The sequence below is a fragment of the Sinocyclocheilus rhinocerous genome, unplaced genomic scaffold (genome assembly GCF_001515625.1).
Source record: "Sinocyclocheilus rhinocerous isolate Xijiao unplaced genomic scaffold, SAMN03320098_v1.1 scaffold320, whole genome shotgun sequence".
Taxonomy (NCBI): domain Eukaryota; kingdom Metazoa; phylum Chordata; class Actinopteri; order Cypriniformes; family Cyprinidae; genus Sinocyclocheilus; species Sinocyclocheilus rhinocerous.
In genome coordinates, this window is record NW_015638606.1 from 1,034,554 (window position 1) to 1,062,508 (window position 27,955).

Genomic DNA, 27,955 nt, shown 5'->3' on the forward strand with positions numbered 1-27,955 from the left:
GATTTCTGGTTCTATTAATCTTATTACATCTTAACATGTTTAACAGATGAATCCAAAATAATTCCTTGAGGTGTACATATTTTTATTTAATTAATTTAATTTATTTATTTTTGCTCCCAGTTCTGAAGAATTAGTGCAGGGGTGCCCAAACTCGGTCCTGGAGGGCCGGTGTCCTGCAGAGTTTAGCTCCAACCCTAATCAAACACACCTGAAGCAGTTTATCAAGGTCTTACTAGGCATACTAGAAACTTCCCAGCAGGTGTGTTGAGGCAAGCTGGAGCTAAACTCTGCAGGACAGCGGCCCTCCAGGACCGAGTTTGGGCACCCCTGAATTAGTGGCTTGTATTTGTAACAGTGTTTCGGACGACCCTGTTTCACCCAGCACATTCTCAACAGTAAATCCAAACTAGATTTGATGTTTTCTGAAGAAAAGCTTCAGCTTTGCACTTGCCTGTGCCAAACTTGCAGTGACATGGTAAAGAAGATCTTTTAAAAATCCTTCACAGGTTCCTAACTACCTCCCATCCATCAGCGCGGCCATCAGTCTGACACCAGAGCGCTACATCTGGCGCTTCAGCATCGGCCTGCATTCTGCCCCGCGCTTCCTGGTGGCAGCAGCATATTTGAGCTTTTACCGCGGACGCTTTTCCAAGAGGCTGATGGAGCAGCTTTTGAGTGGCCTCACATTCCTCTTAGCTTTAAGTGAAAATGTAGGGCTGCTTCTGCTCACCTACGTCTCCTCCAATGAGACCTACAGTAAGTGCCTTTTTGGACTGAAGCCTTGAGTCGTGTTTGAACACGCATGCAAATGCAGGGATGCTGAGGGCTCTTGCTGGATCGCTTAAATGTGCTTTTTATTATATTTTTATCAGTTAGTTAAATGTAGCTTGTTTGTAATTGGTTGGAGATGCAAAAAAAGTAAGCTTTTAAACACCTCAGTTGTAATTATATGATGGGATTATGATTCTTTTTTTTTCATTTAAAGAAACCCTCTCTCCACACAGTTCTCAGTAGTGTATTGTAGTCCAAAACTCTCATTACTGTAATACAAAAAGTGAATTATCACTTACATTGAAAAGTGTGTTTATAAAGCATAATTTTAAGTACGCATTATAGTAGTATTGATTGTACTACAATGATGTACACTACAATTTTAAAAAATAGTTTTTTATCTTTTTGAGTCTCTTATGCTCACCTAGTCTGCATTTATTTGATCAAAAATGCAGTAATATTTTTGGAATTTAAAGTAACTGTTTTTAATTAAATATATTGTTGTAATGGCAAAACTGAATTTACAGCAGTCATCACTCCAGTCTTCAGTGTCACATGATCCTTCAGAAATCATTTGAATATGCTGATTTGCTGCTCAAGAAACATTTCTCATTGTTATCAATGTGAAAAACAGTTGTGCTGTTTAATATTTTTGTGGAAACCATGATACATTTTACAAGGAACAGCGATTATTTGATAAGGAAATCTTTTTTAAATGTCTTCACTGTCACTTTTGATCAATTTAATGTGTTCTTGCTAAATATGTGTTAATTTCTTTTTAAAAGAAAACCTTACTGACCACAAACCTTTGAACGGAAGTGTATATTAACACCAGCATTTAATTTATATTCATTTAAATAATAATAAAATCAAATCAAATAAAAAAAGAATGTTGTGTTTGGACATGATCATTTTCTTTATTACACTACAGAATAATAAAACATGCATAAATTGTCAAGAAAATGTTGCTATGGAAAAACAGGTTTCATTTTTTAATGCAAAATATATTTTCAGGGTTTTTCTTGTGAATTTTTATTAATTTTACCTGTAAAACAAGCATTTTGTGCATGTCCTTTTGGTTTTTAATGCTGTGTATGTATATATGGTCCACAGGTGTCCATAAGAGCGGCTTCGTCTTGTTTATTGGCAGCTCCCTGGTCCACATGTTGTGCACCTGCAAGCTGTGGTCCTTGATTGCGAAGTATTCCCTCAGTGCAGAGGTAATTGACTTTCACCTCCTCCCTTCTGGCATTCGGTATAGAACTCCTATTAGTAAAAGACATTAATTTATCCCCTCAGCTGTAAAGTTGTTAAATTTAAAGAGATAGTTCACCCAAAAATGAAAATTTGATGTTTATCTGCTTACCCCCAGGGCATCCAAGATGTAGGTGACTTTGTTTCTTCAGTAGAACACAAACGAAGATTTTTAACTCAAACCGTTGCAGTCTATCAGTCTTATAATGCAAGTGAATGGGAATCACGGCTTTGGGAGTCAAAAAAACACACAAACAAAACCAAATGAAACCCTGCGACTCGTGACGATACATTGATGTGTAAAGACACAAAACGATTGGTCTGTGCAAAAAACTGAACAGTATTTATATCGTGATTTTCACCGCAATGTCCGAACTGTCTGTCCTGAGCGCATTCTCAACAGCCGGAGCGTGACGCGTCTTCTTCTTCTTGCTTTACAGCGAATCGCAGACTTATAAGTGCATTACCGCCACCTATCTCTCAAATGGACCATTGACACTATCTACAATCTCAATTAGGAGTGTCAATGGTCCATTTGAGAGATAGGTGGCAGTAATGCACTTATAAGTCTGCGATCCGCCGTAAAGCAATTTTCAGTTTTGGGTGAACTATCCCTTTAAGGTAAATACTTTTTAGGATGGTTGTGCGTTTGTTTTCTGTAGTGTGTGTATATGTTGTCTTATGTGATATGCTTGTATGCTGCAACCAAACTGCCTTCGTGAAATAAATAAAAATGAATTGAACTGAACCGACTTCTCTGTATTCTGGGCATGTACTTATTTGCCAACAACTGTTATAAACAGACCAGCAGAGGGCAATATAAGCCAATCTCATATGTAATATGGATTAAATCTATAACTATAAATTTATTTGTCAGCTGCCCTGCTCTGGTTTTAAATTTGAATAAATAATACAAAAATAGTGAATTATATTGTAAGCCCTGTTGGAAACATGAAAAATGTAATGTGAATTGGGTGTTTATTTTTATTTATTTTTTATGTTGTATCTATTAATTTATTTGGACTAGTTGTTGATTTGCATTATAAAAATGCTGTTATGGAAGACAAATGCTGCATCCAAATATACATACTTCACTTGAATGGCAGTAACAACATGGTAGTTGTGGTATGCCTGGATTTCATTCATACTATAAAGAACATACTTGTTTAAAAAGTCGTAAAGTATGTTTCAAATCAAAAGTAGTACCTACTTGGACGAGTTATAATTTCAGCTTAAGTTTAGCTTTTAAACGATCCGTACATGCAAATCCTTCTCTGATTGGATGAAACGAGCATGTATGACCATTTTTAGATTGAGCTGATACATTCACTTATAGTGATTATTCAGATATATTCTTAACACCCCAGTGATCTTGACACCACGAGCACAGCTCTAATAAAAGGTGTTGCTTGTGCTGCTGGGTGAGAATCATGGGAGTTGACGTGTCAGTGACCACAGTGGAGCTTTATATTTCTATTGCTGTGAAAGTGCAGCTGGGTTTGTGTGCTTCGGGGGAAGTGGTTGCTGTGCTCTCACAGAACCTCGTCCCACCTGCTTGCCCCACATCACGTTGCAGAAGAGAACTGATGACATTGTGTGTCTTCTTTCTCCTTTTTCTCTTCTTTCTTCTCTCTTTCTTTACTGCATCAAACCCACTTTGACATCAGGAGATGATGTCATACCGCCAGAAGTTCCGCCTCTTCCTCTTCAACGGTTTCTTCTGTCTGTTGGCTGCCTACTTCTACAAGCGGCACAACACTTACTGTGAAACAGGAAGTGAGTGCAACGTCTTCGCCGTTCTCTGTCATTCACCCCACCCATGTTCCACTCAACACATGTTCCATTTTGGTGATTTTTACATGCTCAACATGAACTCACAAATTCTTACCAATTATAATTGATTACCTGTTTTTGAAGTTCTGGAAGGGATAGTTCACCCAAAAAATTGTGATTAGTTAATAACCTTTATGTTGTTCCAAACCAGTATGATGTTAATTTCGGGTTCAATATGTGTTTAAAGAAGTCACTTATGTTCACCAAGGCTGCATTTATTTGCTCAAAAATACAGTAAAAACAGTAATATTGTGAAAAATTATTACAATTTAAAATACCCATTTTATATTTGAATATATTTTAAAATGTAATTTATTCCTGTGAAGCAAAGCTGAATTTTCAGCATCATTACTCCAGTCTTCAGTGTCACATGATCCATCAGAAATCATTCTAATAAGTTGATTTGCTGCCGAAGAAACATTTCTTTTTATTACCAATGTTGAAAATTGTTGTGCTGCTTTATATTTTTGTGGAAACCGTGATCATTTTTTCAAGTTTCATTGAAGAATATAAAGTTCAAAAGAACAGCATTTATTTGACGTTTTCGAAGTTATTTTGATCAGATTAATGCATCCTTGCTGAATAAAGGTATTCATTTCTTTAAAAAAAATACAATAAAACATAAAACCCAAGCTTTTGAATGGTAGTGTATATTTTTAATCATTATTATCCTAATTAATGCATCCTTGCTGAATAAAGGTATTCATTTCTTTAAAAAAATACAATAAAACATAAAACCCAAGCTTTTGAATGGTAGTGTATATTTTTAATCATTATTATCCTATTTTAGGCTTTATGTTAACCTTTTCCATTGTTAAATGGAATTGAATATCCTTTTTGTTATATTGTACCTAAAAATGAAAAATTGCTGACAATGTACTCACACTCAGTCCATCCAAGATGTAGATGAGTTTGTTTCTTCATCAGAACAGATTTGGAGAAATGTAGCATTACATCACTTGCTCACCAATGAGTCCTCTGCGGTGAATGGGTGCCGTCAGAATGAGAGTCCAAACAGCTGATCAAAAAATCACAATAATCCACATGAGTCCAGTCCATCAGTTAACATCTTAAAAAGCTGTGTGTTTGCAAAAAACTAATTCATGATTTTAACTTTAAGGCATTTTAACTTTAAACCTTTGATTCTGAAAATACCAGTCCATAATCTATAATAATACTTCCTCCAATGAAAAAGTCCATTCCCTGTTGATCAGTGCAAATTTCTCTTCTGATTCAGACGAGGCCTTTTTTTTTTTTCATTGGAGAAAACAATGTTATGGATAGAGGACTTGTATTTTAGCTGAAAGCAAGTTTAAAATGATGAATTTGTTTATTCCAAACACTTCACAAGATGTTAATTGATGGACTGGAGTCGTGTGGATTACTTGTGGATTATTGAGATGTTTTTATCAGCTGTTTGGACTCTCATTCTGACGGCACCCATTCACTGCAGAGGATCCATTGGTGAGCAAGTGATGTAATAATACATTTCACCAAATCTGTTACGAATATAAAAATCTACATCTATATCATCTACTTCTTGGATGGCCTGAGGGTGAGTACATTTTTATTTTTGGGTGAATTATTCTTTTAATTGAAATATTTATTTTGCCATTTAAATGACATTGATTTACCACACTTCAGTAATTTCTGTTGTCTCTCTATGGCAGTTTACACGTTGTTTGCTTTGTGTGAGTATCTGGTGGTGCTGTCCAACATGGCCTTCCACATGACTGCCTACTGGGACTTTGGAGGTAAGGAGGTGATGGTTGCAACACCTCCAGAGGGAAAGCGCTTCTGACACAGGAAGTGAATACTTGCATCATCTCCTTGAAACTTGAGACACTAGGGCTCTGAGGGCGGCACTCATGCTGATTTAGGGTCAGCACTGATCGAGCAACGCATGTGTGTGTAGAAAGAGACTGTTTACATCTTGACATGGTGTTTTAACTCTTTGTTTGAAAGATCATTGTCAGTGGTGTGCTACATTTTGAACAATTACTTTGTTTATTCAAGCGTAATTGGAACGGCTGATTATGTCCTAGTCATTATTTCAAATTAATTTCTTTTACTTGGCTAAATCAAAGTGTGAAGTGCCATGTCTGTCTCTTTCTAGTGGGCTTGTCAGGGTCATACATTGGTTTCACTCGAAGTTTGCAAAATGTGCTTATTATTTGTAAATGGTGTTTTAACTCTTTGTTTGAAAGATCATTGTCAGTGGTGTGCTACATTTTGAACAATTACTTTGTTTATGCAAGCGTAATTGGAACGGCTGATTATGTCCTAGTCATTATTTCAAATTAATTTCTTTTACTTGGCTAAATCAAAGTGTGAAGTGCCATGTCTGTCTCTTTCTAGTGGGCTTGTCAGGGTCATACATTGGTTTCACTCGAAGTTTGCAAAATGTGCTTATTATTTGTAAATATTTGCAAATGTAAAAGTAATTGAACTCTGAGGAGTGATGACGTGTCAGTTGGTTTGCAGCTGCTGTTTCACAAGTGCCGCATTGAGCTTATACACACTGAATGCTGATACTACTGAAAGACATTCAGTTCAGCCACACCAGACATTTCTCTCTTCCTTTGTAAATGCTAATGTAAATCATGTGAAAGGTCATTTTAAACTGCCTTTTGCACAGCATTTCTTGTTTGCCTTTAGGGTGCTAGAGAGCGTTGTGAATTTGAACATGTTTTTTGTGGTCAAATGTAGTGCAGTTATTGATCATGAACGACATGGGCCCTTAGTACACAATTCATTGCCATTGGTTGAATGTGAAAACTGGCACAGTGCAATATGACATGTGACCCTTCTCATAGATCACCAGTGGCCGAGTTCAGCAAGATGTTGTGAACATGACTGCGTTTAAAAATGCTTTTTATGATGTACCAAAATACTGTTTTTAAATCGGTGTCAAATAAATATTTGGATGAAAAGTAAGTGCATCATTTCTGAGATTAGCACATGCATTTTTACTAGATATATTGGTACCCTTTCCATTAATGGCTGATGTTAGAGAGTTTTTATTTATCTGTATTGGAATATTTATTTTTTAGGTTTATTTTAAGGTGTCCTTGTTTATGTGTACTAATACAATTAAGTACTGAATATTTATTAATAACATAATACTTACTATAGGATTAGGTTTGGTTTAGGGTAAGTTGCTTGTAATTATGCTTAATTTACTGTTATTACTATAGTAAGTACATGTAACATGTAAACTGTAAAATAGTGTTACCTTATTTTTTCATTCTATGCATTATTTAATTTTTTGATGATTAAATTTAGTTGTAGCATTGTAGTTTTTTATTTTAAAAACTTTAGACATTTTAATTTCATGTTCAAATTAATTTCGCTTTTTTATTTTAAAGTGATTTTGATGCATAGAGGTTGCAGATTGGAGTTGTTGGTTCATTTTGTGTAGAAGGAATGCAGTGTAATGTTTTCACAAAGAACCAGATTTTTTTTGTCTTTCTTCTATTTTTACTTCTTTATTTCAAAATGATTTCATATATGTCAGGAGAAGATGGTCATTATATAGCAGAGTAGCTGTTAGTGAGGCTCAAGTCATAACTTTACACAGGAACGGGCAAACAAATGAATGAAGCTAAACGGACAAAAGAGTCACTGTTAGCGCTTGGAAAACAAACAGAGGTACCAGGAGCTAATTTCGTAGTCAAATAAGAGCGGTCAGGCAGCAGAGAGTGGGGCAATTTCTGCTCATGCAGGGAAAAGCACCGATAATGAGTGACAACAGAAATGCTGAATATTACACTTGCATTGACGTAGATGCTAGATGAGAGAATAAGCACGTAAAACTTAGTTCCATATCTGATATGTCCAGTATGAGGGTAAAAATAGAGAGGACGACTAGTAAGAGTTACAAACTGAACGTCATTCTGATTCCAAATTGGGAGTGTTGTTTATTTACTCGCTGATAAAGGAAGCTTGCATGCTGAAGAGCACTAAAGGAAATCCCTTCTCCAGCATTCCTGATGGTCCAAAGTCACTGACCAGCTCTGACCTTTCCAAAAAGTTAGTTTAAACAGTATCCAGCAGAAAGATAGTTAAAGGGATAGTTGGCACAAATTCATTTACTCACTCTCATCTCATTCCAAACCTGTATGATGTAGTTTTTTGAACTTTCATTCATATTGTATGGACAAAAATGGTTCTTCGAAATATATTTTGTGTTCCGCAGGAGAAAGGAGTCATACAGGTTTGTAACAACATGAGACTTGAGTAAATCTTGTCAGAATTGTCATTTTTGGTAGCATGTACTTTTCTGTGGTTTGCCAAAAAGGCTTTTACTTTCTTTTTGGTCAGGTTTGGCACTAGTGTAGATTATAAAGAAAAGAGTGGATGTTTCAGTAGTTGAAATATGTTCCCATGAACTTTGACTTGTCTGAACAGCTCTGCTGTAATCACTACCTACTGCAAAAGCTTCAGGCATTTGTGTGAGTGTGTGTGTGTGTGTGTGTGTGTGTGTGTGTGAGAGAGAGAAGGACCAGATATCCGGTTCACTCTATTTTGCCTCTATACGTTCAGTGTCACTATCAAAGTCAGATAGGGAAATAATCTGGCACACTGTATTTAAATACACTATACCTGCTTCCTCTTTTAATCTGTAAATCAATATGACTGGATGTTTTTAAATAAAAGAATTTAATGAAATTGTATCTAGTAGTTTTATGGACTAATTATTTGATATGTAAAGACTTATATTAACATTCAAAAGTTTTGGGTCAAAAGTTTTTTTTTTTGTAAGAAATTAATACTTTAAGCAAGGATGCATTGAATTTATCAAAAGTGACGTTAAAGACATTTCTAATGGTAGAAAAGATTTATGTTCATCAAAGAATCCTGAAAAAAATGTTTTCCACAAACATATTAAGCAGCGCAACTGTTTTCAACATTGATAAAAAGAAGGAATGTTTCTTGAGCACCGAATCATATTAGAATGATTTCTGAATGATGTGATGGCTGCTGAAAATTCAACTTTGCCAGAAATGAATGACTTTTTAAAATATATGAATACAGAAAATGGTCATTTTACATTATAGTAATATTTCACAATAGTACTATTTTTACTGTATTTCTAATCAAATAAATGCAGCCTTAAAAATCTTAAAAAACATTAAAAAATCTTGTTGACTAAACTTTTGAATAGTAGTGTAGGAAGACAACAAGTCTGCACATGTCAAAAACTTTCTTATAAATGATGTGATAAAACAGTATAACATTGCTAGAAATGACTACATTTCAGAACTGTAGTAGGATGTTTATTAGGATACAAATTTGAATCAAAATGCAAAACAAAAAAATGTAATTCATTTGTATAAATTACAAATTGATAAATATTTTATATAAAATTGTCTTGGGGAAATGACAGGCAAAATAGACCTTTGAAGGTTTAAAGGGTGTATGTTTTGTTTAGTGAGGCAAAAATACATACAAGACGAATGATAAAATGAATAATAAAATGAATGATTCAAGAAGCTGAGGCAAGATATGGAGATTGTGGAATCTGGAAGTCCATAGAAGTGTCCTCTGTTTTCAGGAGGAATAGAAAATGTCATGTCAGCCAGACAAAGTCACGGTCAGAGATGCTTGATACATTTGTATTTCTTTAATGGGACAGGATGGTTTATCTGTGAGGGTCTGTAGCATCCACACAACTCTCAGCTGAATTAGTCAATGCTTGAAAAGTATTACTTTCACATGACTTTGGGATTTCTCATTCATTTATGGCCAAAAGCACACATACAGACTCATCAACACGTGACTTAAAATTCATGATTCATGCACAATGAAGTGTTACTCTATTTGCTGTGAATGTATTCTGTCCTTAATGAGCCACAATATGATCCTCTTGACTTTCAGCTAACATTTGATCTAATGCTAATAGGCTAAACATTACAGAAAATTATAGTTAATGGCTTCGAAATTTGACATACAACAATCTCTCTGCTTACATATAATAGCCTGTATATAGGAAGGCACTGTAAAGTCATACATTCATCTGAACCAAACAAATGAAGGTAAAATGATTCTTATTTTCAGCTTGTTGATGAATCCCTGAGCCTTGAAATCTACAAGCTGACCTGAATCTTTGGCCAATTGAAAGCTTCCTTCCTTTACGTTAATGGCTCATTTAGGACTGTGACACAAGCTGTAGCCAAATCAGTCATCAAGTGAAGAAAGTGCCTTGTTTTCTAAAAAGGTTCTGAAGCCCCACCCTGGAGTGCTGAGGAAGAAACGAATGAAGAGTTGAATGTGGCGCAGTGCATGCTGGGACCTCTGTTTCCTGAAGGGACTGCCAGACAGTTTCCCCACCACAAGGAAGTAAAGCCGACAAGCTGCCAGGCAACAACACCCTCATCACACATATAAGATCAGGTATGTCTAAGGGGCCGGTTCACACACTGCTTTTGAACAGAGTGTGGCAGTGGGGTTCCGGAAGTAAAAATCCCATTCATTTTCTGCATAAGGGAATTGATTTTGAATTATAACTTCTAAACCTTTAAAGACAAACCTACTGTGAGCTATGAGGTTGTTAATCAATGGGGTATGCTTCAGTTAAAACCATCAGCCCATATTATTTTAACTTATTTTCAAATAATCATGTTCAAAGGTAGAATTCCTGGTGAAAAACTACATCACCCATGATTCTGCAGCGAAATCCACCAATGAGAGAATTACAACAAGCAAATCACACTAAAAGAGCTCTCAGTTGACTGCCCACTCCCATAAAGCACTGCAAATGACATGACTCTCAAACTATTTCAATATTTGTACATATATGCATATTTTGCAATAAACATAAAATGTTGTTTCTACGTATATACACAATCAGCATATTTAAATTTTAATTAAATATGAAAATTTTGAATTCAATTTTCATTCACAATGCTTCATGGGATTGTAGTTCTTCACCCCATTAAAGTGAATATGTACATATTCTTGCACCTTTTTTGTTTTTCAAATTTTCAAATACTTTTTTTGCTTCAAATCAAAATTTGTACTGTTGCGATTCACCTCATAGCTAGTTGCTTTGCATGGCTTAAAACTCTTAAATTAAGACTTTTTTTATCCTTGTGAGGGGGAAAAAATCAATGCAAAAAAAAAAAAAAACCTTTCAGAAGTAGGGCTTCTAATAACAATGGGAAGGCATGGTTGCACTATATTGTTTCTGTTGTTACAAATTTTCACACACAAGCAGTGCATTTTAAATGCAACTTTTAGCATCTCAAAACCCTGCTTTGTTTCCTTTACATTCAGCTGTGTCTTGAACGTAAGAACACATTCTGTGTGAACTACAATATTTATAGATAGTCACTAATTACACTAAAGGCCTGTCCTCAAGGACACCCCAATCACAGAACAAATGCCTTGGGCATTATGATATTAGTACTAATAAATTCTCAGATAGTTTTTTTTTTTTTTAAAGTAAATACAAAAAGAAAAAACTTCATTAACCAATAGTATTAATAAGTTTCTAAACACTAAAAAGGAACTAGAACCCCTTTTCTCTGAAATGTGTTTAAGGGATTACTTCCTCTATACTGTTTTATGTGTTCTTAAGATACCAGAGGATGGTATCAAAATGTTTAGTGGTCTTACGAAATCCCAAAACACACTCTCTCCCCTTAAAATTCATCAGTAGGGATCTCAGTACAGTGTAAAATCCTAATATTTTACTTAATCTTGTATTTCTCTAATTTCACAGATTAAGGCTGTGTTTCTTGGTCATTGTTTACTGAAAACCTATTTTTTTCAAACATTCCATAACATTCCCACCATTTCTATGCATTCCTGTGTGTAATTCAATTAAAATGCCTCTATCCTCTCTGTATTTTCAGAGGAGTATACAGGGCTTCTTTTGAGCCACAGGTTGAGGACTGAGGAAGGCACGCACTGCGTCTGCAAACACGTCCTTGATGCCGTCCTGGCTGAGTGCCGAACACTCCAGGTACTTGACGGCGTGGATCTGGCGAGCCAGAGCCTGGCCCTGCTGGTGTGTGATGGGTGCCTGGTTCTGCTCCTTCAGCTTCTTCAGCACATCTGCATCGTTGCGAAGATCACTCTTGGTCCCCACCAGCAGGATGGGCACGCTGGGACAGTGGTGCGTCACCTCTGGGTGCCACTTGTGCTTGACGTTCTCATAGGACGGGGGGCTGGAGATGGAGAAGCAGATGATGAAGACATTGGTCTGAGGGTAGGACAGCGTGCGAAGGCGGTCGTACTCCTCCTGGCCTGCTGTGTCCCACAGATTGAGGCTGATGGTGCGGCCGTCCACAGTGACTTGGGAGCTGTAGTTGTCGAACACGGTGGGAATATACTCTTTGGGGAACGCGCCGGTCGTGTACGAGATGAGCAGGCAGGTTTTTCCGACTGCTCCGTCCCCCACCACCACACACTTGATGCTCTGCATGATAGACTCGACTTCAGCAGTCTGCAGAGAAAGAGACATTGCTCTGTGTTAGAGGACAACATGGCAACAGTGTTTAGATGAATAAAAGAATAGATAAATGCACAATATATCAATAACATATTGGTTATTGGAGTTTTTTTGTATTGGCCGATAGTGGATGGTTAATTTAAGAATTAATCTTCAAAAACACAAATAATTAAATAACATTGTTTAATATCATCTTTAGCAAAACTCTAACTTAATATTACTATACAATATTACATAATACTGTACAAATGTTTGGCACAAAAATGTGGTCTGAAAAAAGGAAGTAAAACAGTATTTGCATGTTTTTAAACAGCCATTCAGACTTTTGTATTCGATATGGTGTCAGATAACACCAAATACAGAGAAACGAGAGCAGCTTATGGACAGTGTTAATGTAGTACAATTGAGATGCTATTATAATTTTTTATATTTTGACATTTTTTATTTTTGTATTTTCCATTTTAATTTTAAAGTTTTAGTAATTTTCTTGAGTGCTTTTGTCATATTTATGTATGTATGTATGTATTTATTAACATATATCTGTTTGTTTATTCACGTTAAAATCACACTAAATTTTTACACCACACATTATTAGTCTTGGTGTGATCAGGCCTTAAATTCACTTAAAATTGCATTTAAAACAATTATTTTAATTTTAAGTGTTTTATTTGTAATTTATATAGGCAAAATACTATACTGTAAATTGTAATATGAACCATAACATGAAAATAATTACCAACATATTGGGCTTCAGCCATAATTTAACTTAATTTAATATCAGTGCACACAGTCCACATACATATTTTAAAAGTTGAGGATGTACAGTATGAATGGATCATTGGAAAGAAAGATTTACACACATGCAAAGAGAGGGACAAAAGAAAAAGATTAGCAAGGTTAACATTTGGGCTGTTATAAAACAATGTTTTGAATATACAGTCAGTCTCCCCCAGTTCCTTCTACTTCCCTTTGCAGTTTAATTGATAAGCTGTGTATATATATCATAACACAAATGAATTCCCACTTGTAAATTAGGGGATTATTCACCTCCTCAGAAATGCAAAAAACAAGAGCTTTTGTCCTCCTTTCTTTTCACTTTCCATTTGGGACATATTCAAAGGAAATATGACCAATTTGGGTCATACAAATGACTCAAATAGCTCTCTGTAGGAAATATGACACGCAGATTAAGATTTTCGAAAACATGTACGCTGGAAAATGTCAAAACAGGTGTGATTATGTTTCAGTTAATGCTGAAGACATTTCATGTCAGTAGGGGACAGATTCAATACACATATCTGTAATTATTCAACATTTGTGAAAGTTTGTGCAAAGTCAGCATGGCTAATTGCTGTTTTTGGGGAAATGGAGCTGGAAAGTAGATTTACTGACCAGCTTTCCCCATTACATCAGAGGCCAGTATAAAGTACTGTCAGCAAAGCACTTTCTAAAATCTTTCAACAGCTATTTGGGACTCTTTTCGTGTTATTGTCTGTTAATAATTACAATTTTTGTTTCCTCAATAGTTTGATCATGATATTCAAGCCATCTTGCTTGTAGCAAATGTGAGCGATTTGACCAGAAAAGCTCAGTTCTCTCTTTCTTTCTCACTTATTCCAATTTCCAAGAGTCTGGCAGATGTTTGACCCCAGGAGAAAGGAGTGAGACGGACTCTGCCCAATCTCCAGAGACGCTCAGAGAGAGAAATACTCCGAGCCCTGCCCTCCTCTGCAAGGCGTTAGCCAATGTGGTTAGTGAACCAAGAGCTCAAAGAAACAGCACTGACAGCTCAGTCTGGGTGGAGTCTGTCCTGTCACTTCCAGCACAGCTTTGTCATATCACAATACTGATGTTTAGCAGCAGAACTGCTCAGTGTTATATAAAATAGATCAAAACAAGTGCTATAGAATTGCATTGACATTTTTTACTGCGTCATTCATTGTAGTTTTACTGTGTTCAACTCATACTTGGAGTAGATTTTAATTCGTTGTAGATATTCAGGATTGGGAAAACCCATGATGGTTGATGAATAATCCACATATTGTCTATAGTGGTTAATACATATAATTTGTCACAGTAATTCGTCCTTTGTACTCTGCTTTATGTGTCTTCAGAGTTTCTCGTCAGTAGCCTACTTAAATTCAAAGTGGTCAAAAGTGCCGTGGGCACGTCACTGGAGGTTGCAACTAGCTATAAGTTTGGCATCATTATGAAATGAGTTAAAGACAGCAATTTGACATGTATTCATACACGACGGTACCTGTCAATAGGCTACTCTTAATTAGCCTACAGTGCTTTACAGTGGATGTGTGTTATTCTATGGGAGTGGTCCCTTTTCCTGCTCTCTGATTTAAAAACTCAAACCGCTGCTTATTCATCAAGCCGCGGTCGAAAGCGAGAACATTACAGCAAATTTAGAAAAATCTCACACGTTCCAAATGATAAATCTGCCTCTGCGCAACTTCTCTTCAACAAACCAAGTCAGAAATGAATAAACACAGATAAATGTTGTCTAACAAACTGTAAGCTATCACAGGACTACATACAATCATTAAACAACATATCTTACCAAACATATCAGATGCTCTTGAGGACCGTAATCCCGCTGCTGTGGAAGTTAGTTTAAGTCTGTAGGACGTGAGTGAGTTCACCCCTCAGAGAGGAAGTTAATGGCTTAACTGCATATTTGAGGAAGTTTACCCATATTGTCTATAGTGGTTATGGCCCTTGTTTAAATATCATTTTTGATTTTATCACACTTTATCACTGAGCCAAATGATGCAAATCATGTATAAGCCAACAGAGGAACAGACAGTTCTAATGGCTTCTAGTTTTTAGCAGCAAAAGGAGAACTTACACTAGATTGCAAAGTATGCAGAAAGAAATCAAATCTAGAAGTGGTCAGTTATATTTATTCATTCCTTACACTCTATCCTGAATCTAGAATTTCTTTCGTCATGAAACTGAAACTAAAGCGTTACTGTCAGATGGATTGTAATTGCACACTAATTCCTCTGTATTTCCTCCACTCAAGCAGGTGAAAATGAGAAAAAAAAACTGATCATGGGAACTGTCGCTACAATTTGTGACACAACAAGTCACCATCTTTCCAGTGACTCACCGCAGAAAAGTGTGCCTCAGTAAGCCCTTGTGTCATTCAAGATATTCAGCTGTTTTGTAATGGTATTTTCACATTAGGAAGTTAACAATAACGGCTCTGAGTGTAGAAGATCCTCTCACAGATGTGCTATTATCTTGGCTAACTAGAATGAACGTGGTAGGTTAGTAAAATATGCTAAAGCAAATATTACTTCTCAAATGGAAGTTGCTATTTGGTTCGGAAATAGATAAGTATCCCAACTTCTGCATGGCTCTGTTAGATTTTTAAAATGAGGATGTTTCTCAGTTCCTCATTCCCTCTGTAAAACCCAACTGCCTTTTTTTCTTTTTCTCCAAATTTGCATAATTTCCCATTCATTTTCTCAAAGAACTATACTAGCCTATGTTTCAACATGCACAACCAAAATTTCACAGAAAGGTCTTCACACCAAGAGGTTATGTTTTGTGATAATATATATATATGTACATTAAAATACATTTTTGTTTCCATACATATAATTTGTCACAGTAATTCGTCCTTTGTACTCTGCTTTATGTGTCTTCAGAGTTTCTCGTCAGTAGCCTACTTAAATTCAAAGTGGTCAAAAGTGCCGTGGGCACGTCACTGGAGGTTGCAACTAGCTATAAGTTTGGCATCATTATGAAATGAGTTAAAGACAGCAATTTGACATGTATTCATACACGACGGTACCTGTCAATAGGCTACTCTTAATTAGCCTACAGTGCTTTACAGTGGATGTGTGTTATTCTATGGGAGTGGTCCCTTTTCCTGCTCTCTGATTTAAAAACTCAAACCGCTGCTTATTCATCAAGCCGCGGTCGAAAGCGAGAACATTACAGCAAATTTAGAAAAATCTCACACGTTCCAAATGATAAATCTGCCTCTGCGCAACTTCTCTTCAACAAACCAAGTCAGAAATGAATAAACACAGATAAATGTTGTCTAACAAACTGTAAGCTATCACAGGACTACATACAATCATTAAACAACATATCTTACCAAACATATCAGATGCTCTTGAGGACCGTAATCCCGCTGCTGTGGAAGTTAGTTTAAGTCTGTAGGACGTGAGTGAGTTCACCCCTCAGAGAGGAAGTTAATGGCTTAACTGCATATTTGAGGAAGTTTACCGAAGTAAATGTGTATGCCAATGTTTAAGAGGGCGTAACAGTCTGTCAAGCAAGCGCGCGCTCCCACTTTAATCAAGTTCGCTCGCGTGCACTGTCTGCTTCGTTCTGGTTTTGTCGCGTCGTGTTGTTAGTTCGCAACGTAGAACATATGCATCACAGGGAAATCCCGTATCATCACAACCGCAAACTCATGTTGAAACTACCTGAACTAAAGAGGAGCCGTGAGAATATCGACATGAATCATTCACAGAGCCGTGGGTTTTGCTCGCCCTTGCAAAAGAAATAACATGCTTATCATATTTTCCACCAAATCCACTAATATAAACCCTTAAATGAATAAAATCTGTTTTCGTTTATAGGCCCATATCGTTACAAATTCGTTATAGCTTTCTTCTTTTGTGGAGAACAAAAATAGAAGTTTCCAATAATGTTCAGGTTGCTCTCTCATACTATGAAAGTGAATGGGGAATGTGGCTGTGATAAGTTTTAATAAATAAAGTAATAAATAAATAAAAACACATTGACTTTGGGTTGTAGCCTATGTAAACGTTGTTTTTGCTGTATGAAAAAAAATTGAAAGATAGGCATGAGTAGTCTAAATAATGGCAATTTTTATTTGATTGAAACTATCCTTTGACCATTTATATGGAATATCTTGCAATGTTAAATGCTTTCAAACAGACAGACAGATAGATAGAGATCATCTCAGTACTGTGCTAAATTGATGCATCAACATATTTTTGACACATCAAACTATGTACTGATAAACAGACGAAAACTGGGAGGGGTTTCTTCATTTTTAGCTGCATGGTTGAGTATCATGCCACTAGATGGCTGTGTCTTTCTGCTTTTAGAGAACAAACCTCAAACCCGAAGAATTTATATCCCAAGAAACTATTTGCTTTACCATTAGACAACCTCCAAAAGCAACACCGAGGGGTTTTGGATAACTCAGAAAAGAGGACTTTAAAACCATGCATGTAATGAACCTCGAATTTTAATTTATAAATCCGGGACATACTTTTGTGTCATACATTTGGAAAACAACTCTTTTTCATTTTGGACGTTTTGTTCGAAACGCGTATGAAAACCAGTGATGGACACATATTTTTGACAATATTATTAATAGCGCAGACTATGGGGGATGTGGAGAATGCATGTCGAACATCTTTGAAGTATTGTTTAAAATTGTTGGACCATTAAAATGACAACATTTTTTGCAGCGGAGTTAAAACAACATCCCGCTGATTAGAATAACATCCTACAGCTATCGGTTGCCTAATGGATCTCAGTCAGATCAAATGAAACTGTTACATCTGATTTGTCAAGAGCGACTCCAGCAATTTGCAACCTTCGGATTTTAACAGGTAATCTGATATTTTCAGTAACATTATGAGTCTGAGGCTACATGTGCATTTGCATCATGACGACAACTGTAAAACAGAGCTCGTGCTACTTTTGCTTATGTCCTACCGTATGCTATCTGATATGAGCCAAGTGGCAATATACACAAAGGCGGAACTTGATCATACCACCAAAAGAGGCATATTTGCCGCTATTTTTATAGTAAGATGAATTTGATTATCCGGCATCTGAGTAAGTTTGCCAAATATGTAAATATATCAAAACGATTGTGAAATGCCACGCGTCACTGGACTGAAGCGTGCAGCTGCATCTGGAGGCTTTTTTCATGTACGTATACACTTCAACTATAACCCATATGGATATGGCATCATGCGTTAACACATCTCTTTAAACAAATAAGTTTCTAAGGTTTATGATACTTGCACTTATTTTTATTATTAGCCTATCATTAATACATAATCCAGCAGTGACTAGGATCTTTTTCATTTTCGCTAGTGACTTTTCACCAATCACCAGACATTATACAGTATATTCCAATAGGCCCATCTATAAAAAATATTGCTGGTTGTTCCAGTTCCAGTTTACTAGTTTGATATTAGTATGTATTCCTTAGTTATTTGTAACCATTCAAAAAGGCACTAGTATGTATTTTAGTTTTACAGGCATTCATGGAATACATAGTAGTAGTCCTAACTTAGGTTTACTAGTTGGATTTTTAATTAAACTGATTCTAACTAAAACAACTGTAGCTAGTGATAATAAGAAATTTTACCAGTAATACCTGGGACACCCATAAATAGATACTATAGCTGTAGGGTCTACTTCTACTAGTAGAACTAGTAGATTCTATTCAATAGAAAGTAAATTGTCACTACTGGGATAGTGATTAGTAGCAAAATAGTAATTATTAGTGACAAATCACTATTTGAAGAAGTACTGGCATACACACTACTGAAACTGAAACAATTTGCTTTTGGATTACTTACTAGCAAGTGAAAATAAATACCAGTAACCTAAAAATAGGTGTGACATTAATGAATGTTAAAAAGATTAGCTGTAATACTCAACAATGTGTTTATGTCATAATAGTATATGTGAGTGAATGTTTCGTTATTTCTCATTGCCAGATTAGTACTTTTCTGTTAAATGTTTTCTTTCTATTTTAAGTTTAGCATGGATCTTTTGAGATTTGCCAGACATTGTATGTACATTGCATGGCTTGGCTTCTTATGGAGGAGTGCAGCAGATCAGCCCAGCCTGACAGACCACCTGCAGTCTGCCAATGGACTATCTGGTAGGAAATCATCATTCAGTTGAATCACTCAGTGTTATTTCCCATGTTTTATGTGTCTGTATAGTGTGAATTTTGTGTGTTACATAATCCCAGTAGAACAGTGTTTGTTGTAGAGAGAAATGTCACACTCTTAGAAATGGTATATGATATACACCGTTCTTATATGCACTGCTAGATAAGATAAAGCGCTTCCCTTGTCTAGTCAGAGCCTCATGGGTGATGATGTCAAACCAATCTTTCACAATCCATATGCTACACTTATGTGCTGCTGACCAAGAATTAAAAGAATTCACCTGACAAAATTATGTGTCAGGACACTGGAATTAAAGGAATAGTTCACCCAAAAATAAGAAATTGTTGAAAATGTACTCACCCTCAGGCCATCCAAGATGTAGATGAGTTTGTTAATTCATCAGAACAAATTTGGAGAAATTTAGCATTACATCACTTGCTCACCAATGAGTCATCTGCAGTGTATGGTGCCATCAGAATAAGGATCTAAACAGCTGATAAAAGCATTTCAATAATCCAAAAGTAATCCACATGAGTCCAGTCCATCAATTAACATACACTGAACAAAATTATAAACGCAACACTTTTGTTTTTGCCCCCATTTTTCATGAGCTGAACTCAAAGATCTAAGACTTTTTCTATGTACACAAAAGGCCTATTTCTCTCAAATATTGTTCACAAATCTGTCTAAATCTGTGTTAGTGACTTAATGATTATATTTGTTTCTTACTAACACACACCTTTTCAGTTTACAAGATGTTAATTGATGAACTGGAGTTGTGTGGATTACTTGTGGATTATTGAGATGTTTTTATCCGTATTGTGAAGTACTTCCAAGAGAAATGGAATATTGAATGAGAAAAACAGAGGGCGTGGCTTGTTTTTTTCGACTGCGAACTGATTGGATGTAGTAAAGTACGCGTTTCATTCAGAAATGGAGGCAGATTTGGAGGGGCGTTTTTAAGGAGGTTATGCTCAAGCCCAAGCTACCAAACTGACGTCATCAGACAAAGTCCGTCATTTCAGAGGGGAGGTGCATTTTCAGATTTGGATGAAAGAATACGAAGGCAAACAATTTTTTTTTTTTTTGTGGATTGACTTGCACAGATTAATTGTTCACAACAAAAATAGCAGTGTGCGCTAACAAAACAAATATAGTCAATTTTGATTTCATGTGTACTTTAAGGAGAATGAACTATCAGATACAGGAGGTTTAGTTTAGCCAATGCACGGAGCAACATAAATGCATCCCATGAGGCAAGACTGCTGGAATATGTCACCCTCGCAAGTTTTGTTGTCCATCAAAGTGTCCTCTTGTGCTTTGACACTAATGTTCAGTTTCCACTTAGCAAACTGATCCTCGTCCTGTCGTGCACCTTCACAAGCAGGCAGGTTGTAGTACATTCAAATCTCTTGAAAGAATAAAATGTAGACCTGGTGAAAAGATTGGAAAAAGAAACACTCTTATATATTAAACAGTGGCATTAGCATTTATTTTATCTTGCTATTTTACTCTTCCAAACTTCAATTCCTTTCTACCCTCATTGCTCAGGAAAGATGAATAAATCCTTTGGCTTTCTGAAAACTGTAATTTTAGCTGCCAGTCTTGTGTGCAGTGACCTTTGGGGTCAATTTTCAATGGTCAGTTAGTTGAGTTAAGTGGGTTTTTCATGGTCTTGACTTTGGGAATCACTCAAATTTTCCAGAAGGGTTCTGTCTGTTCCTGATTTCTGACACTTCACAGGGGAGACCAATGGACTGGAGAGTTACTGACGTTTTCTGTTACTATTTCTGTTGTTCTAGTTATTAGTTTATAGTAAGTCACTTGGATAAATATTGTAATCAAGCTGCCTTTAAAGTGGTTTCAGAGGTCATCATCCATTTTCCCAGGCCCTCTGCTTCACTGGTGTTAATTCAAAATGTGCATCTCTTCCATCTTTGAGATGGATCTCTTTGCATGTATCTGGAAAAGGCTCTAAATTGCATGTATTAGGTCCAGGGCTGTGTTGACTTTATCCAACTGTTTTAGAAAAGGACTTAGCATCTCAGCTGCCGGTGGAATGCATTCCCCAGAACATTTCTCCTTTTATAGGAAATGGTGGGAACAATTAGATTTTCAGTGTTATCTCCCTTTAGGGTTGAGAGCTGAAAAGTTGGACCACTATGGAGATTGTTTTATTGGAATGCAAAATGGCATGTTACATTTGATATTCCGGGTTCAATGCAAGCTCATTCTGAGCGTTTGGGCACATTGTCACAAGTACAGAAGGAGAAGACTCAGAGGTAATGTCAACAACAAAATCGTTATTTGCAGGTATTTCAGAGAAGCAGCATGGTAAACAGGTGAGTATATAATTCAATGAAGATAGATAGCACTTAGCTTGAGCATAAACTGTTCTTTGTTTGTTGCAGGTGCTGGCAGGTGTGCGGTGAAGGCTTAGTGAAGACTAGAACTGAAGACTGACTGAAAACAGGTAAGTATCCAAGGAAGTAGCCAGGTAAGTCCTCATACGTGGAGAGACCAGACCAGACCAGGAAGAAGTGGAGAGTAACTGCTCTTATACAGGGCTTGATGAGATCATCTATGGCAGGTATGGGGATGGCTGAATGGGTGCAGGTGTTGACCAGAAGGGATGCTGGGAAATGTAGTTCCCAGTGGACTGGGCTGGTGACTGAGGATAGTGAATGGACTGGTGACTATGATAGAAGATAGTGAATGGACTGGTGACTGGGGATTGTGACAGGAGGATCGGCTGAGTGACGAGCATCTGGAGGGCCGGCTGAGTCACGGGAGTCTGGAGGGCTGGCTGAGAGATGGACGTCTGGAGGGCTGGCTAAGAGACGGGTGTCTGGAGGGCTGGTCTCGACAGACAGGAGATAGGAGAACAGGAGATTCCGTTGGCCGCTGTGGCTGGGACACAAAAGAAAGGCAAACTGGAAATTCCATCGCCCACCATGGCCGGGACACAGGATACAGGAGAACGGAAAAATTCTGTCGGCAGCCATGGCCACTTCTCCGTAACCGAGTAACCCGAGGTTGCCTTCTTGGGTCACCGACTGATAGACCGAAGACTCAAGAACGACCTCCATAGTCGTATAAGGACAAACAGGCAATTTGGGAGCTAACACCTCTACTTCGCTACGAGTGGTAGGGCAGTGTGCGGCCCAAACACACAGTATGGCTACTGTCGTAACCGGGAGAACAATCAGTGACAGAAGGGATTCTGAATCCTCTAGGCTGGGAACAGTCTGACTGGGTACTGGCCTATGGGCTATGACCTCAGGAGACTCTGGTCTAGCACTCATGATTGCTGGAGATTCTGACTTGGTTCCCCTGTTAATTGAGGTTTCTGGCAGTTGAAAGTTTACTAGGTTGAGCTTTGTGATGAGAGCAGGCACTGGGCTGTGCTCAGGGACAAGAGCGGGCACTGGGCTGAGCTTGGGGACGAGAGCAGGCACAGAACTAGGGATAAGGGCTGGGGCCATCACTATACTCTGGTCAGGGGCTGGAGCCATCGCTGAACTCTGGTGAGGGGCAGGAGCCATCACTGGAATCTGGTCAGGGGCTGGAGCCATCACTGGAATCTGGTCAGGGGTCGGAGCCCTGTGCTCTGGAGTGGCTTTACGGTCTGGAAGGAATTCTCGTACGGACTCAAGGACTGGACTTAAATTGTGAGTTATTACAAAGGCACTAGCGGGCTCTGATGCCAATTCAGGGATTAGAATGGGCTCCCATGTAGATTTAGAGAGAGTAATGGCCTTGACACTAACTTCTGGGGCTGGAACGGGCTCGATACAGATCACTTAGACTGGAGTGGACACGTTACTGAACTCCGGGAATGGAGCCATCTCTGTACTGTGCTCCTTGGCTGGAGCTGACACTGGAGCGGACTCAGGGGCTGGAGCCAACACTGGAGTGGACTCAGGGTCAGGGGTTAGAACCACTGAGGACCATCTCTTCTTCCTCAGCCTCAGCCTATTAGGACTCTGTCATCCCACGATGTTAAATGACAATACTGCAGGAATTCCTCCACATATCCTTCTATACTGCGGCCATTTTGGTAAATGGAATGCAGAATATCCTCTGTGGTGACTGCCACTGAAATCATGTTCTGTCACAAGTACAGAAGGAGAAGATTCAATGGTAACATCAACAACAAAGTCTTTATTCACAGGTATTTCAGAGAAGCAGCATGGTAAACAGGTGAGTATACAATTCAATGAAGATAGATAGCACTTAGCTTGAGCATAAACAGTTCTTTGTTTGTTCCAGGTGCTGGCGGATGAAGGCTTAGTGAAGACTGGAACTGAAGACAGGTAAGTATCCAAGGAAGTAGCCAGGTAAGTCCTCATACGTGGAGAGACCAGACCAGACCAGGAAGAAGTGAAGAGTAACTGCTCTTATACAGGGCTTGATGGGTTCGTCTATGGAAGGTGTGGTGATGGCTGACTGAGTGCAGGTGTTGACCAGAAGGGATGCTGGGAAATGTAGTTCCCAGTGGACTGGGCTGGTGACTGAAGATAGTGAATGGACTGGTGACTGGGGATTGTGACAATAATGTAGATTACCACAAAAATTATTTAGTCTCGACTCTTCTTTTCTGAAATTGGGGAGTTTTGAAGGATTTAAAAGCAGAAATGTGAAGAAATTAGAAGAATTTTATAAAAGCACTTACATTAAAGGTTTCTGTTAAAATATCAGTATTATTGGAGCTGTAAAGCTGTTTGAATCATTTTTTTTCTGTCATTTTAGGGTTTAATGTTGTGTTATCATGACGGTTGACTTGGTATATAATGTCATTTTACACAGAAAAGGTTAATAAGCCATTTTTTCACACCTATTGTCTACATCTTGTGGCTATTCTAATGAAACTGAGCATTTTAACATTTATGAAATGGTATTATTCACTACCATTGTAAACTGAATTTTTGAGTTATTAAAGCAATGCAGGTATGAGTCAAAATTAATTTTTGTGGTAATCAACATTGTCGATTGATCTTAACATTTATTGAACCCAGATTATTCTTTTAAATAGAAAAACAATGTTAACCACAATATTTTCAGCATTACCATTGTACAGTTAGTAGTATTTGTTCTACTGCTATCTCCAAGCATTCAAACCTCTAGCGTACATTGTGTAAATTACCCATCTGATCATGGCCTGTGTGTGACTTCATGCAGCGATATTAAAGGGTCTTTTTACAACAGCTTTGTAAATCCTCAAGGCAGATGTAGATGCAGAACTCTGACGGTCCTCTCAGATCTTTTTAAAGGTCTCTGCCATCCAGTCAAGCAGACCAAACATCCCTCCATTTTTTCCTCCCCTCTCCTTATCCTAGGCCTCTCCGTTTTCCTCATTCTCCTACAAATAATGCTCCAGCCAGAGATACAGGAAAAGAAATGGCGGAAATTGATTGTTTTAAACGAGACATTCATTGCCTCTGTGGGATTTTATCACATGCTAACAGCAGCTTGCTTGAGTGTGTCCTGGCTGTTTAAGGGACAGTTCACTCAAAAATGAATTTCTGTCATAATTTACTCACCTCATGTCATTCCAAATCCACACGACTTTCAATATAAATTAGTAAATCTCATTAAAACAAAAAATTAGGGCAAAAAATTGCATTTATTTAAAACTTAATGTATTCAGTCTTTGTTATTCTTGTGGCTCTATGAATTACTGGAGCTAAAACCGAAAAGATCTAACTAACCTCTAGTAAAAACTCCAGAATTTTGACCTTACTGGCTTTCTGTAGTCCAACGCACATTGTACACTGATGTTTAATGTCACTAAACGAGTAGTTGTGTTTGTTTAGAAGTTAGTAGGCTGTTATAGTGTTTGCCTCTGAGGCAAAAAATAGTTTCTGGATTTGCTCGAGTTTGTACATTTCATGACAACATGGTTTAAAAATAAAGTTTTGCTGAATCTGCAAGTAGCCAGGTTTGTGTCTTAAAGTTGGCCCAGATGAAGCTACAGGAAATACTTTGCAAATACACCTTTTGTGTTCCACATAAGAGTTTGGTGATGACAGAAATGATAACAGAACTTTATGGGGAGTAAACTATCTGAATCCGGCTGTATGTCAGATGATATCTTAAGTGAATCGGGTGGAGGGAATGCATACAGGGAATTCAACAAAAATATGTGAGGAAATTCCTGAGACCCTCTTTGTTGTTTTTTTCTAATGCATGTCAAATGCCTCTTTCTCAGTTAAAATCAATGGCAAAATCTGTCTGTCTTGCTTCTTAAATTGGTAAATCTATGCCATTAACTTTACTTGTAGCCGGTTGAGTTGCTAATGTGACTGCTTGATCCGTGTCTGGTTAGCTCAGTTTAGTTAGCAAGCTAAACTGGATGTGGTGTCAACATTTGCAAACAGTTCCCTCAGAGTCATTATGTTTCTTAATAATGCAGAAACTCAGTGAGTGCTAATAATGTGTTTGTGTGATGACAAGTGTTTTTTTTAAGTTTGAGTTGTGGTCGTGGCATGTTTGTTTAGTGGTTTTGCACAGACACTATCTTTCACCTTCTGTGAAATGGGGACAGAAATAGCTGTGCAGATCTTATGACCTTAAAAGTTTATTTTATCAAAACGGATCAGCCTGAAAGAACACAGTCCGCTCATGGACAATTCACTGATTTGATGACATGAATCATCAATGAACTGACTTTAGCTGGAAAAAATGACTCTTTGTTATTGTCCTCTTGCATTATTGACAATTTATTTTCCTGTTTGACATTGTAAAGGTGACTTGACTTGACAAGTAACATAAGCATTTTTAATTACATCCACACTTAGTTATAAAATGTCAGCTGATCCCAGTTTAAAAAAAGCTTGAAACGGTTGATTTCTTATGTTAATACCTGCTCCATAATTAAGTCTTTTAATTCTTTGAGACAAAGGTTAACTCCAGGACATCCACTCCTGCCTACCGCCATATTACAGCAATATCTACAATACCTCAGCAGCTGTGCTGTGTCTCCATCTATAAATAGTTTAAATGTCACTCTATTGCTCTTACGTGGATATGTTACCAACTGTATGAGCGTCACCCTCAAATTGACCTCTCCTGTTACAATGGGCTCAAACATTGGACCCTTACAAAGGCACCGCTGTTGGTTCAGTTTTTAGCTGTACATCATTACTAGTGATAAGTTCCTCATCCTTGCTTAGTTTCCAAACTCTAACCAGATAGCACACGTACGTCTGCAAGTTGTCTATTAAAGATCTCTTCATCTGGAAAGCATCTACTGTGTACAAACATCTGATAGACATCTATAAGATGTCAGTTTTACATACATTCTAAATCATAAACATCTTAAAGACATATTCTAAACATCTATTTGACATCTGATAGGAAATGTCCTATAGACATATTGCAGATGAGCAAACGCTCTAAAAAATACATCTTGTAAATGCAGATGTCAAATAGATGTCTCCTTGATGTACGTGCACTATCAGGGTTTAGACGAGTATGGTTGGCATTTTTTGCTAGTGAAATGAAAATGAAGAGACCGTTTTTAATAAAGCTGAATTTGATTTAAACATTTCCCATGGATGATGCATGAATTTCACTGAGAGGACTAAATGAAAGGTCATTTGTGTCTGAATAGGCCTTTTGTGCTTTTGAAGAAGGCTTTTAACTTGGCTTTTTTGTGCAGTTATAATAGATACAGTAAGACACTCCAGATTTTTTTTTAGTAATTGTATGTGCTTAACAAGCATGTTTTCCCTGAATACATTGCAGTGGGATGGTGCATATTAGCTGTGTTGCAAAACACAGTGAACTGTCTGCAATTAATTTCAGTAGAATTTGTTGTTAACATCTTGTTAAGCTAACAGGGTAATACTTCAATAGATTGCAATGACCAGGTTCCAAAATACTAAAAACTATATATTTAGACTTTTTCAAAATCCCTATGGGAAAAATACCAAGGCTGAAAAAGATGGTGGAACGTAAACATGAACATATGTGGATTAAAATATACAATAATTACACTGAACTGCTTTATGTAATTTTAAATAAAATATAAGTGTATTTGTTCTAATAAATGCATTTATGTTACCTTGTCTGCCATCTTGGATGTTTTTTTTAATTCCACTAAGCTTGGCTTAATGAATTCTGAGATTGGGTTATATGAATACATGCAACGCTGCCATAGAGTTTGGCCAAAATTATATATCTTATATATATAGGTATCTATAATATACAGTGGGTACGGAAAGTATTCAGACCCCCTTAAATTTTTCACTCTTTGTTATATTGCAGCCATTTGCTAAAATCATTTAAGTTAATTTTTTTTCCTCATTAATGTACACACAGCACCCCATATTGACAGAAAAACACAGAATTGTTGACATCTTTGCAGATTTATTAAAAAAGAAAAACTGAAAAATGCTCAGTATTTAGTAGAAGCACCCCTTTGATCTAATACAGCCATGAGTCTTTTTGGGAAAGACGCAACAAGTTTTTCACACCTGGATTTGGGAATCCTCTGCCATTCCTCCTTGCAGATCCTCTCCAGTTCTATCAGGTTGGATGGTAAACGTTGGTGGACAGCCATTTTTAGGTCTCTCCTATATCTTATATATATAGGTATATATAATATATCTATATCAGTTAATATGGCTACCTTGTGGTACATTGGTCACGTTGAATGCTTGCTTAAAATGATCCTTCTGTTAGCTTACTAGGTTTTGTAACATAACAATTG

At 37.2% G+C, this 27,955-nt stretch overlaps 3 protein-coding genes across 10 annotated transcripts in view; 2 read left to right on the forward strand and 1 right to left on the reverse strand.

The window, feature by feature from the left end:
- pgap2 (post-GPI attachment to proteins 2) overlaps positions 1-11,792 on the forward strand; it is a 12,837-nt gene extending 1,045 nt beyond the window's left edge. Inside the window, exons 2-7 of one of the 4 annotated variants that reach the window (XM_016565173.1) lie at positions 507-756; positions 1,885-1,991; positions 3,693-3,801; positions 5,529-5,612; positions 10,079-10,254; positions 11,718-11,792. In XM_016565173.1, coding sequence (XP_016420659.1) covers positions 507-756; positions 1,885-1,991; positions 3,693-3,801; positions 5,529-5,612; positions 10,079-10,248 — 720 coding nt within the window. In that variant the 3' untranslated portion in view covers positions 10,249-10,254; positions 11,718-11,792. Of the gene's footprint in view, positions 1-506; positions 757-1,884; positions 1,992-3,692; positions 3,802-5,528; positions 6,021-10,078; positions 10,995-11,717 lie in introns of those variants that run through there. The other 3 variants (XM_016565172.1, XM_016565174.1, XM_016565175.1) reach the window with 3 other exon arrangements.
- Positions 11,626-16,592, reverse strand: LOC107749931 (rho-related GTP-binding protein RhoG-like). Of its 3 annotated transcripts, none has more exons than XM_016565178.1 (2): positions 16,437-16,592; positions 11,626-12,310 (listed from the first exon to the last, which is right to left on the reverse strand). In XM_016565178.1, the coding sequence occupies exon 2, from the start codon at positions 12,287-12,289 to the stop codon at positions 11,714-11,716; it is 576 nt and encodes a 191-aa protein (XP_016420664.1). In that variant the 5' UTR covers positions 12,290-12,310; positions 16,437-16,592; the 3' UTR covers positions 11,626-11,713. The 3 variants fall into 3 exon arrangements, with proteins under 3 accessions (XP_016420664.1, XP_016420663.1, XP_016420662.1); XM_016565177.1 differs by lacking the exon at positions 16,437-16,592 and adding an exon at positions 14,886-15,001; XM_016565176.1 differs by lacking the exon at positions 16,437-16,592 and having other exon boundaries at positions 11,626-12,386.
- Positions 16,593-17,479: 887 nt separating this feature from the next.
- The window catches only part of LOC107749933 (stromal interaction molecule 1-like), a 33,846-nt gene continuing 23,370 nt past the window's right edge, over positions 17,480-27,955 (forward strand). For 2 of the 3 annotated variants that reach the window (XM_016565179.1, XM_016565181.1), the window contains exons 1-2: positions 17,480-17,934; positions 19,100-19,226. In XM_016565179.1, the coding sequence (XP_016420665.1) occupies positions 19,106-19,226 (121 nt within the window). In that variant the 5' untranslated portion in view covers positions 17,480-17,934; positions 19,100-19,105. The remainder of the gene's footprint in view (positions 17,935-19,099; positions 19,227-27,955) is intronic. The other variant, XM_016565180.1, reaches the window with a different exon arrangement.